This window comes from Pundamilia nyererei, unplaced genomic scaffold, assembly GCF_000239375.1.
Source record: "Pundamilia nyererei isolate P.nyererei 1_Seehausen unplaced genomic scaffold, PunNye1.0 scaffold00393, whole genome shotgun sequence".
NCBI lineage: Eukaryota > Metazoa > Chordata > Actinopteri > Cichliformes > Cichlidae > Pundamilia > Pundamilia nyererei.
The window spans coordinates 147,256-159,233 of NW_005187794.1; the positions used below are offsets into that span (position 1 = coordinate 147,256).

Consider the following 11,978-nt stretch of genomic DNA (forward strand, 5'->3'; position numbering starts at 1 on the left):
TTTTTGTTGGCAGACCACTCCAGCTTGTGATCCAGATGAACTCCCAGATACTTCTGGACGTGACTATTTCGACATCAATCCCACCAATGCAGACAGGGATCTGCTTCTGCCAAAGTCCAGCACCAGCTCCTTTGTTTTGGCCACAGTCAGCTGCAGGTGGTTCACCTCACACCACCTCAGTGATCAATCAGTCCTCTGTACTCCTTTTCTCTTCCCATCTCCACGCTTCCAATAATGGGCGTGTCATCAGAGGATTCCTGGAGGAGACAGGTTTCTGTGACGTACTAGAAGCCTGCACAACTTTGACTGTTTTCAAGTATTGGTTTTCGGCATCACAGGGAAATAATGAGAGCCTTGGTTGGAGGGCACGGAGCAGGAAAACCTGCAGCAGACACCAGAACCATCACATAAACCAGAGTTGTAGATTTTCTGCAGTGTTTTCACTCAGATCAGCTCAGCCGCATGAAATATTTCACTAGTTTCACCAGAAACATGAGAGAATTTGTCAGTGCCCAAGGAAATGTCCAAAGGTGCTTAGTTAGACTCTGAGTGGAAAGACTTTGTACACTGACCTTCAGATGGCTTTAATGTTCAGACCTGTAGCAGAGATCAGGCTCTGGTCTTTAGGAGCAGGGCTGTGTTCCAATAACCTGTAGAAAGGTTCCTAACAGAGACGTGACCCAGAAGGACTTGTGTGGCGTCTATAATAAGAGTGTTCCAATACTCCAAATATTAAGGAAAGGTGCTTTAGTGCTTCCTTTATTGCTCCTTTAGCAAAGATACAGAGGACCATCATTAATCCACAGTAATGGACCATAGCTGAAAACAGCAACATAACAAAGTGGAGCAGAAAGCTTAACTGTAACTGCATTTTCATTCCATGCAATAACCTGCTGGTGTAATTAAAGTTTTTAGCATCAAATGCACAGCTGAAGTCTGAACATCACACTGGTGGAATAAAAACTACTTCCTGTTTCGTTGTTGCTGCATGAACGCAAAATGTTGTATGATGTAAATCAGGGGTGTCAGCCCTACTTAATCCACGGTTACCAACCGGCCCACAGCAAAGCGCTCCCTGCAGACGTCATTGTGACGTAGAGCCGAGCGCACCTGAGCAGCGTTTGTGCTGAGAGGCGGGACGCTGAGCGGAGGTTTAAATGACAGCCGCGCAGCGCGTGCTTCGGTGCTCGTGACCCAGGGACAGCAGGCGCGTGGAGGCTCGTGGCCTTGTTGACGGTGCAGGTTTCATTGGTTTCTGTTCGTCAGACGCAGTTTCTCACCCCCCACAGCCTTACACGCAGCTCTGCATTTGCAGCCATGTTTAAGGTAACCGCAGCACCTTTTAGCGCCTCCACATGTAGCTGCTCCTTGTCCTACACACATGCTTCAATTACCCACTTCAAGAAGTGAAGTGGGTAATTGAAGCATGTGTGTAGTTATCAGGATCGGGGGTCTACGGTTATTCCTGAAGGCCTGTGAAGCAGCAGAGCTTTTATATCAGCGTGCGCTTTTTATCCCATGGTGAGAATAGTTGGTTCTGTGAAACTAGTTTGATTTTTCAAACAAGTGGTTGCAGTGCGTGCTGGTCCATGACCCTGGTTGCTTTTCTTGTACTGGGGTCCTGCTGGTAGGACTAACTTAGCCACAGATCTAAGTTTGTTTTTTTAAATATATAAAAGTAACAACAATTGTGCCTCCTTAGCTGAATCCTGCTGATAGACTTAAACTGTAAGTTACATGAATTCAGACAATTTCATACTGCCACAAAGTTACTGTGAGCTTATTTAGCTCAGTGTGCTTTTGCAGCAATCGCGGTAACCAGCCTGGCTGAGGACGGTGAGGGTCGGTCTATGCAGGTCAGACTTTAGGAAGTACCCCTCGGGTCTCTTTGACACATGGGGTCCAGCGTGTGCAGCCAGTTCTAAAGCATGACTCTGCTTAGATTTAAAACAAATGTGAGTTACGCTCAGCTGGCTGTCCTAAAGAAAAGTTCTCTGGTTTGTATCTGCTACGTTTGAGTTTACTGTCCATCTGGTTGTAATTATGTGAGTGTGTTTTTCTTAAAGTGGAATAGCAAAGTTGAAGAGCTGACTGGCTCCCTATCAAAGCTGGTTATTCAGTTCCTGTGGTCTGTGTCCTGCGGTCACTTTTGAAAGACTTCATGTATGCTGACCATGTCCTGATGAGATTTGTCATTTGCACTTAAACTGCTGTCATTTCAGTGGAGAACCCGGTACATTGTATATGGATTAGTCTATATTTATATCTATACAATCTGTTTTTAGACATTAAATCCCATCATTTTAAGCAGATGTTGAAATTGCTTTCCAATATCAAGCACCTTGAGGTGACTCTTGTGATTTGGTGCTATACAGTGAAAATGATCAGAAAGACCAGGCAGAACTCGATACATGTTTAAACCGCTGACTTCTCTCTTTACAGACCAGTAGCAAAGACTTGTTTCTGCCTTCACCTGAGCTACTGGACAGCATGCAGTCTGTGGAGGAATCTGACGGTGACTGTGGTGGAAGCGCCGTATCGTTGGCCGAAGCCCTGCTCCCTGTGACGGAGTCCTCACCACCTCCAATCCCCTGGGTCTGCTCAACCCGCTACAAGACGGAGCTCTGCACCACTTACTCAGATGATGGTTTCTGCAAGTATGCCGAGCGCTGCCAGTTTGCCCACGGCCTCCACGAACTCCACGTTCCCTCACACCATCCAAAGTACAAGACAGAGTTGTGTCGCAGCTACCACACAGATGGCTACTGCTACTATGGCAACCGTTGCCTGTTTGTCCACAGTCCCACAGAGCAACGCCCCACCCTCCGTCGTCGCAGGAACGTCCCGTGCCGCACCTTCCGTGCCTTTGGGATTTGTCCCTTTGGAACCCGCTGTAACTTCCTGCATGTGGAGGGTAAAGATGAAGACGGCCGTCACGATTTGGCCAGTGTTGGTGAAAAGACCGCATTTGTGCAAAAGCCCAATGGGTGGAAACCTCGAGGGGCTCTGTGCCGCACCTTCAGCACCTTTGGTTTCTGCCTGTACGGAACCCGCTGTCACTTCCAGCACGGCCTACCTAACAGGATAAAAACCTCCAGTCAACACAATGGGTTGCTGTCCACATGCGCGTCACGTTTGCCTTCTGCATCAGATTCTTCAGCCTCATCATCTCCTCCACCCACCACCCCAGAAGCACTAGCACACAATGCTTTCACCTTCTCCAGTCAGCACTTAAATGATCTGCTCCTGCCACTGGCCCTCCACCTGCAGAAGCTGGAGAGCACGAAGGCCCAGGATATCTGGGCCAACAGGATGCTCTAAACTGCTGCTGAACACTTTCTTTTTTTCTTTTTTTAATATGTAATTCCCCCCACTTTACCCCAAGGGTTTTTTTTGTATATATGTTCCAATTGACTTGAGCTTGTTTCAGAAGGCCCAAGCAGGCCTTGGCAAACATGACTATTCAGTCATGGATCAGTCTGGAGTAGCTCTGGAAAGAGAATCTTACAGGTGCAGCTATATGTGTAATATTTTTAATTGTACATGGCTATATGTCTGCCCAAAGCACTGTAAATAAACCATGTTGCTTTTTTTACTAACTGCTGTGTTTGTGTGTTTGGCTGGGCTGGATTAAAGTTGTGGGGTGACTGACAGAAGTCCAGTAGCTGCCTTTTCAAGCACAAGCGAGGCTGGCGTTTGTCAGTCTTAATCAGCAGCTGCTGAAACTGTCTTAAAACTCCGAAGCTTCCTTCCAATAAAGAATGGGATGGTTGGCTGGGACCGTGCTCATGGGACCAAAGACAAGAGTCTTGGGCTCAAACTGAAAGTTGGCCTATAATCAGCTCTGGCTGGTGTACGTCCGGGTTAGTTTAATGTGGAGGCGATGGTGAAATGTTTATACTAGACCTCCGTATAGGACGTCTAAAGAGTATTTTAAAGAGACACGACCTTCAACCAACCAATCCCGTCTACTGATACTCGGCGACCAATCACTGGCCTTAACCTCCTGGTACAGAGCGTCAACAGGTAGACCTGGGAGGGTAAAGGTAGCTCGAGGCTGTAAGCATAGAGCTAAATCTTTTTAGGCTTTAGTTAAATTGCACCTCTGAGCTGTTTCGTCAGGACGATATTGTGAGACAGTAAACTGGACCTCGCTGCCTTATTTTGAAGGGTACAGCGGATGTCTTGGTCATGATTGCTAGCTTGATGTTATGGAGCTGCTAGTGTATCGGACAGCTACCCTGGTGTGAACTTTATTTCAGGCGCTAAAGACCTCCAGTCCCCCTTTGTTCCAGTTTAGAAGGTAAAGTCTAACGTTGCCTGATACTGGGAAGGCCTGGTGTTGTATTTTCTGTCCTTCTGATGCTAGCTTTTAGCATCATGTATTTTAGCTAACTGTAGCTGTATTTAGCTGTATTTGATGCGACAGTTTTATAAAGACACAACGGTCATTTCATTCGTTACTGTATTGTAATAGGTTTGTTATCGTGGTTTCTTTCAAAGTGCGGTGGTTTCTTCCAGCTAACTGAATAAAACCAGAGTTGACTTTGTTAGCATGCTGAATGAGTGCGGTGGTTCGGAGAAACCACGGGCCACAGCTGAAAAAGGTCCCCAATACGTGACGGTCCACAGTGAAGACGTTTATAGACGAGAAAACGTTTTGGGAAGCACACACGTATGTTTTAGCTAACCCTGTAGTGTGTCCCCGAGGACACGTGAAGTTCCGTAAAGCTTTACCGCCAAACGCGGTGTTTTGCTGTGAGATGCGGAGAAGGCATGAACGTAACGTGATCTTTCTTGCTAGTTTGAGTGATTTCGGTGAACATGGCGGACCGGGAGGAGCGCCGGTTCGCCGAGGTTTCCCGGGAGTCTGTCAGACTGATGGCGGAGGGCGCAGGTGTGGAGCTCGGTGACGATGTGGCGGCTCTGCTGGCCGAGGACGTGTGTTACCGACTCAGGGAGGCCACGCAGGTCAGTGATGCCTGGATGCATAATGTTCTGACTTTGGGAGAAGTTCGTGTTAGGTGTACGTGGTAATGTTTTGCTGTCCCCAACAGAGCAGCTCTCAGTTTATGAGACATGCCAAGAGGAGGAAGCTGACGGTGGAGGACTTCAACAGAGCTCTGCGCTGGAGCAACGTGGAGGTAGCGTGTAATTTCCATATCCGATCTCCCTCAGGTGATAGCATGTCTGATGTGAGGGAACTCCTTCATGTTTCTGTCTCTGTTCTTTACCAGGCCATCTGCGGCTATGGAGCCCAGGATGCGCTGCCTTTCCGTTCAGTGAAAGAAGGCGAGCTCTTCTTTGTTGAGGATCGGGACGTCAATCTGGTCGAGCTGGCGCTGGCTACCAACATCCCCAAAGGCTGTGCTGAGACCATGGTGCGAGGTACGCTACGCTGCTACGTTCCACAGACAGGCTCATCCTCTATGCTCTGTCATATCCATATTCACGTGATGAGTTTACTAATGATGTTTCATGTTTGCCTGCAGTCAATGTGTCATACCTGGATGGTAAAGGTAACCTGGAGCCTCAGGGTACAGGTGAGACGCACAGCAGGCATAACCTAACCCACAGTTGTTGTACTTGGACCTGTAGATAGAATAAAGTAGCTAATACTCTAAAAACTGAGCTCCACCTTTCACTGAGAGCATCATTGTTATCCTGTTAGAAAATCTCAGTGTTTGTCTGTGTTAAACTGTCCCAGTTCCTACAGCAGTACAGTCTCTGTCAGATGACTTACTGAAGTACTACCAGCAGATCACAAGGGCCATCTTAGGAGAGGACCCGCATCTCATGAAGGTGAGCTGCTACAGACAGAGCAGACTTTTTGTTGTGAACAGGCTAAACGACGCTCGTGTGTGTTTCAGGTGGCTCTGCTGGACCTCCAGTCTAACTCCAAGATTGCAGCCCTGCTTCCGTACTTTGTTTATGTCATCAGTGGAGTAAGTTTTAGGGTTACACAAATCAGCATTTATGATTCTCATCACCAGTTTTGTTAGGAATGCTTGGTGTGTTTAGTAAGACAAAATATCGTAGCATGACACATGAATCAGACCTATCTCATAACTGGAAGCGCTTTTAACTCTACACGGTAACCTACGTGACCTCGGCTTGAGTGGCGTCGAAGGTTCTGATTACGTCGTCAGTTAGGATGTAGATTTCCTGAACCTGTTGACCGGTGTTTCAGCTGATCATGGATTCGGTTTGTCTTCCAGGTAAAGTCGGTAAGCCACGACCTGGAGCAGCTTAACAGACTAATGCACATGGTGAAGAGCCTGGTCCAGAATCCCTACCTGTACCTGGGCTCGTATGTACGCAGCCTGGTCTCCAGTGTCATGTACTGCATCCTAGAGCCACTGGCAGCCTCCATCAACCCACTCAACGACCACTGGACTCTCAGGGACTACGCTGCCCTGCTCCTCAGCCACATCTTTTGGTGAGCAGATTTTCTGTGGATGCTTAGGCAAGCTTGGACTAAAATTGTTAGCCAGTCAGGATTTAACATCAGTGTTGAGAATACAAAACTACTGTAGCGTTAGCCTGTTTTACAGTAAATATGGAGCATCAAAGAACCTGTGTTGCTACAATGTTACCAGTCTGACTAATGTTAGCAGGCTGTTGCTAAGGGCAACATTAACATTCACTCGGCGTTTGCGTTAAAAATGGAAATCCAACAGTCGCTCTTCTTTCTGGTGTTTCTTCTGCAGGACTCATGGTGATCTGGTAAGTGGTCTCTACCACCAGATCGTGCTGTCGCTCCAGAAGGTTCTGTCTGACCCAGTGAGACCACTGTGCTCCCACTATGGAGCTGTTGTGGGCCTCCATGCTTTGGGATGGAAGGTATGGCCACAGCTTCTACATTAGTAAATATTTGACAGTTATAGATTAGATTAGGCCCATGTTCAGTCGATATTTTCAAACAAATCATTCCCTAAATGAAAAATCTCACATCTTGATTATTTAGCTGTGAAATATTTGCAAACCTGCATGCCGTTACTGTTTTTATTGCTGTTGAGTGCTCCACTGCTACCCTCCTGTGTCCTGAATGCTCCTCTCTCTGTGTTCACCTGTTTCTGCTGGCAGGCTGTCGAGCGCGTCCTCTTTCCACACCTTCCTGCGTACTGGGCCAACCTCCAGGCTGTGTTAGATGATTACTCTGTGTCCAACGCCCAGGTGAAAGCTGACGGACACAAGGTCTACGGAGCCATCCTGGTCAGTACTGCTGCTGCTTTGGGTGATTTCAGACACTGATAGACTGTCATTCGTCAACTTAATGAAGTATTTAAGTGTAGAAAATTACTTTAAAAACAGAATGAGGTTAAGCTTGATTGGTTGGTCTGAAGGTCCACTGGAGTCAACTTCCACATCTGCTCCAGCTGTTCCTCTTTGTGCTCGTTCTGATGTTGCTGTGAGCTGCAGTTGCCACATGTGCCGCATCTCCAGCAGCTTTTTGAATCTCTGTTATGGAGAATTAAGGCAAAAGTGGGGCCGACCTGGTACTAGCAAGGTGTACCTAATAAAACGGCTTGTGACAATATACAAACTTAGTTCTGGGAGCCATAAAATAACGAATTATTGTCAAATATAAATTGAGTGGTTAGCAATGTTGCCTCACAGCAGGAAGCTTCCTGGTTTAAACCTCAGCTTGGCTCGTTGTGCGTGCAGTTTCCTCTGTAGCTGAGTTACAGCTTCCTCCCACAGTCCACACACATGCAGGTCGGGTTAACTGGCCCTGGATCAGGGATTGTTCTATATGCTTCAAGAACTTCAAAGCAGTGTGTGGTTAATGTTGATTTAATGAAGATGTTGAGCCCCAAATTTGTGCTGAGGATAACTAAAAGGATGAGCTCAAGCTTGACATTATGCCTAATGATGCTTGTGATTAAAAACCAATTAAATCATAATTTGAGTTCATCTTGTCCCACCTACGTCGCCACTTCCTCTCTTTGTCCTGCAGGTGGCAGTGGAGCGCCTGCTAAAGATGAAGGCGCTGTCTCTGTCGCAGTCAGCAGAGGGACACTCCGGTGCTCATCCGGGTTCTGTGGTGGGAGCTGCGAGCTACAGGGTGAACTCTCCGGGACTCAGCCCACCTCCAGAGCCTCTGTCAGAAGCTGCCCTTGGAATTGCCAGCCACCTCCAGGTGGGTGGGGCCGGCTGTCACTGGGAGGAGTGGACCCCCGTCCCTCTCCCCGCCATGTACTGTGAGCTTTACTCCTTCTTCGGCGACAGCCTGGCTGTCCGCTTTAGCACAGGACCAGGATTTGGCACCCACTCGCCCTGCGCTCCATCCCAGCTTAGTGACTCCAGGAAGGAACCTCCCGGCCCCGCCTCCAACCTCGACACCACCCGGAAGATGCCACAGCTCACCGCCAACCTCAACATCAGCCCCAGGCAGGACGGGAGTCCGCGCACCGATCCACCTCCGCCGAGTCTTTCAGGCACAGGGTCAGTTAGGTAAAGCAACCAGAGGAGCACCTATCTGTCTTTGTGTGTCTGTGTGTGTGTTTGTGCTGATTTATTTTTGTGCGTCTACCCAGGGCTGTGCCTCGTGCCTCGTCTATGCAGCGCTCCAAATCCTCCTCATCATGTTCACGCCAACGTTCAGCTGGTCTGTCTCGTGAAGTGTTCCCCAAAGCTCGCTTCACCTCACCTCAGACCACACCTCCTGCATTTTCCTTTCTTATTGGTGGGCGGCAAATGGGCCAGCGTTGTCAAGGCCGCCGCCCTTTCCAGACAATGTTTGCAACAACTCCGCCTGTTTCTGCTGTTCCACCACGTACCTATGCACACAAACTGCCCGTCATCGGCAGGGTGGGCAAACCTGTACGTCGCTGGACATGTTCACATTACTCCCTCCACCTGCCTCTATAGTGTGTGCGTGTGTGCGTGTGTGTGTGTGTGTGTGTGTGTGTGTCACAGACTGTATGAGCTAACATTAGTCTGACTGCTGCAGACTCTTCCAGGCACACGTTGCTCTGATTAAGCTGCTGGAGTTTTTAGGGGATGTTGTCAGTAAAGAGGCAACACAGGGCTAAGCTGCCACTCACATGTATGAACATACAGATGAGGCCCAAAGAGATTCTAAACATGCTAATTAAACAGCTAGTCAGTATCTGAATGTCAGCATCTGGGAATGAGAGCATGAAATGTAGCACGTGACAGCTTGTTGGGCCTCTGCTGCCTTGCACGTCTCCACAGTTACTGCCGGGCCTGTTTAGCCTCAGCTCACTCATGCTGGTGGGAAATCTTTACTGCAGTCGCCAAATGATCATTCTGCCAATATTTCATTACTGCTTCATTTTTTAATTAATCTGTTATTCTTGTAACAAATCAATTTGTTTACTCAAAGTCAGTTTTGGTCCCTGTAAAAAGCAACAGCTGGATGTGCTGCATGCATGTCAGGACCAGCACGTTTGGATCACAGCGCCGACGTGTCTGCTGCACTTTCATTGGAGAATGGACAAAATCCTGCGATGTGTGTGGAGCAGAGGGAACTGTGATCTTCCCTAAATAAATCTTTCAAGTTGACACATTTTCCCATCATTTAGTTTTTTCCACTGTTTGATGTTTTCCTGAAACTCTTGTTTAGCTTGTGCTAGTGTCGATTCAACTCATAATATCAGTGAATACCTGCTGAGGACAATGTTGGAGCAAGATGGGATATGTTGTTAATGACGGTTTTTCATAGACTGAATAAATATTTACTTGTTGCTGATGTTAGGAGACGGGTCAGAGGTCACATCTGTGCTGCCTCCCACAGTAGATCACTGCTGGTGTATTAGCTATGATGCTACATGCTACCCTCTGAACAGATACTACTTTTTCTTTTTGCTTTTCTATGAAGAAACAGCATCAAGTAGAATGAAGGAGAGCAGGTGTGTCTGATATGTTTTTCCCGTGGGCGCCCGCTCGGGGTAGGAGGAGTTAAACGACTGTTCTGTGCTGGCACTGAGCACCAGCGTGACCTGATTTAGTCAGAAACACCATCGTTTGCATTGGTTCCTCTTGCTTCTGAAGGTGAGTGTTTGCATTCCAGTGTGATAGTTCCTGGTCTGTCAGTGCAGTCGAGCCAAACCGACTTTAATGTAAAGAAGACAAAAACAAACATGCCATCCAGCAGCTCCTGGTCATATAGTAATAAAAGATCAACTGAAGACGAGAGAAAATGTAAACGTCATCCTTGCAGAGGTGAGAAGTAAAGCAGTGTGTTTACAGCAGAAGATTATAAATTGTTATTTATTCCATGTACAAAAAAGCACGGGGAGCCGTGCACATTCAATCTCAAATGAAAACATGAACAAGTTTCTTTTTTTTAACTGTCAATTAAGAATCTTAGGTTGTTCAAAATAATAGCCGTGTCTACATTTTGATGTACAAACTGGAATATTTCCAGTATGAGCTGAAAATGAAGTGAGCATTTAGCTTTTCCTTTAAGCTCTGAACTAATATTTAGTTGTGTAACCATTATCTCTGATCACTGCTTTGCATCTGTGTAGCATGCACTCCACTGACATTTGACACCTGCGAACAGAAACTGCAGGCTGACTGCACTACGCTCCACAGATCTTCTGCAGTCTTTGGTTTTGCATCAAAAGCAGAATTTTTGAGGTCAATCCACAAATTCTCTATCGGATTGATGTCCGGGCATTGCACAGGCCACTTCATGACATCAATCTTTTTGGTCTGCAACCAGGATGTTGTGCGCTTGCTGATGTGTTTGGGGTCCTTGTTGTGCTGAAACACCCATTTTAAGGGCATTTTTTTCCACAGCGTAAGGCAATATGACCTCTTCCAGTATTTTTAGGTACTGAAACTGGTCCCTGGTGCCCGTTATGCGATAAATGGGCCCCACTCCAAAGTATGAGAAACATCCCCAAACCACTGTGCTTGCACCTCCATGTTTTACAACCTTCACAGTGTACTGTGGCTTGTGTTCAGGCTCGTGGTTGGGGGTCGTCTCACGAACTGCCTGCGGCCTTTACACCCAGTGAGAACACACTTGCTTGTGTGTCCACAGAATATTTCACCACTTCTCTTTAGTCGGGTCGTTGTGTTCTTTGGCAAACTTTTCAATACATGTCTTTATTTCAGCAGTGGTACTTTATGAGCGTTTCTCATATTTATTATTTCGCACATAAATGTACTTTGTTGCTATATGTTAAGTAGAATTTTCAGGTACCTGTACTTTACTTGGGCAGTTTTATATTTCTTAAGTCTTTTTATTTTTACTCCCCAGATGTTTAAGCAAATCTCTGTACTTGTTTAAAAATCTGTAATATCTGTACTTTCTACTCACGTTTTCAAAACAGACTCGTTTGGCCAACTTTGGCACAACATCGGAACGATATAGAAGGCATTTAGTTATTTAATCATTCATTAAGTGCAATCTGTTTGAATTTAACTTTAAATGTTTGTTTATTATTATTTAGGTTATTTTTTATTTTGCTTTGTACTTTTGGAGAAGCCGAAGTACCCGGAGAGAAGCCGTGCAGACGCAGGAAGAACATGCAAGGCTTAAGCTACGAAGCAACAGTGCTGACCATTGTGTCATTATTCCAACCAAGGATAACCAAGCACCGTTTTTATAGCTGTGATGCACCAGAGCTGATGTAACTCTACTGTTCATATAGAAAGTATATAAATGACCCCCCTGCTGAATTTGTGAGTCTGCTCACTCATGAATGAACAGCCTCTGAGTGACAGAATATGAACCACACATCCAGAAAATCACATTACAAGAAAGTATTGATTTTCATGTCACAGTGTTAAATGTGGTTTTGATCTTCAAATAAACATAAATGAATACAAACTTCTCCTTAGTTGGTCAGCAGGCCTGCACACGTCTCAGGAGAGCTTCTGGCCCACTCCTCTTCACAGAGGCTCTCAGGCCTGTAGGTTCCTGGCTGCCACTTGACTGACCTTCATGTGCTTGGTGGTCATGCTGGACTCAGGATTCTTTATTTGTCACGTGCATG

General features: G+C 46.6%; 2 protein-coding genes across 6 annotated transcripts; both read left to right on the forward strand.

Moving 5' to 3' along the window:
* Positions 1-1,159: 1,159 nt before the first annotated feature.
* cth1 (cysteine three histidine 1) lies at positions 1,160-3,590 on the forward strand. The gene is made up of 2 exons (XM_005752976.1): positions 1,160-1,326; positions 2,443-3,590. Exons 1-2 carry the CDS (start codon positions 1,318-1,320, stop codon positions 3,319-3,321), a joined length of 888 nt encoding a protein of 295 aa, XP_005753033.1. The 5' UTR covers positions 1,160-1,317; the 3' UTR covers positions 3,322-3,590.
* A 392-nt stretch (positions 3,591-3,982) lies between these two features.
* On the forward strand, positions 3,983-9,531 carry taf6l (TAF6-like RNA polymerase II, p300/CBP-associated factor (PCAF)-associated factor). 5 transcript variants are annotated; one of them, XM_013915885.1, is made up of 13 exons: positions 3,983-4,026; positions 4,805-4,971; positions 5,058-5,144; positions 5,238-5,388; positions 5,493-5,543; positions 5,708-5,802; positions 5,871-5,945; positions 6,219-6,439; positions 6,711-6,843; positions 7,087-7,215; positions 7,961-8,457; positions 8,541-8,677; positions 8,728-9,531. In XM_013915885.1, the coding sequence occupies exons 2-13, from the start codon at positions 4,825-4,827 to the stop codon at positions 8,934-8,936; spliced, it is 1,932 nt and encodes a 643-aa protein (XP_013771339.1). In that variant the 5' UTR covers positions 3,983-4,026; positions 4,805-4,824; the 3' UTR covers positions 8,937-9,531. The 5 variants fall into 5 exon arrangements, with proteins under 5 accessions (XP_013771339.1, XP_013771338.1, XP_013771341.1 ...); XM_013915884.1 differs by having other exon boundaries at positions 3,994-4,303; XM_013915887.1 differs by having other exon boundaries at positions 3,994-4,303; positions 7,961-8,448.
* Positions 9,532-11,978: the final 2,447 nt, after the last annotated feature.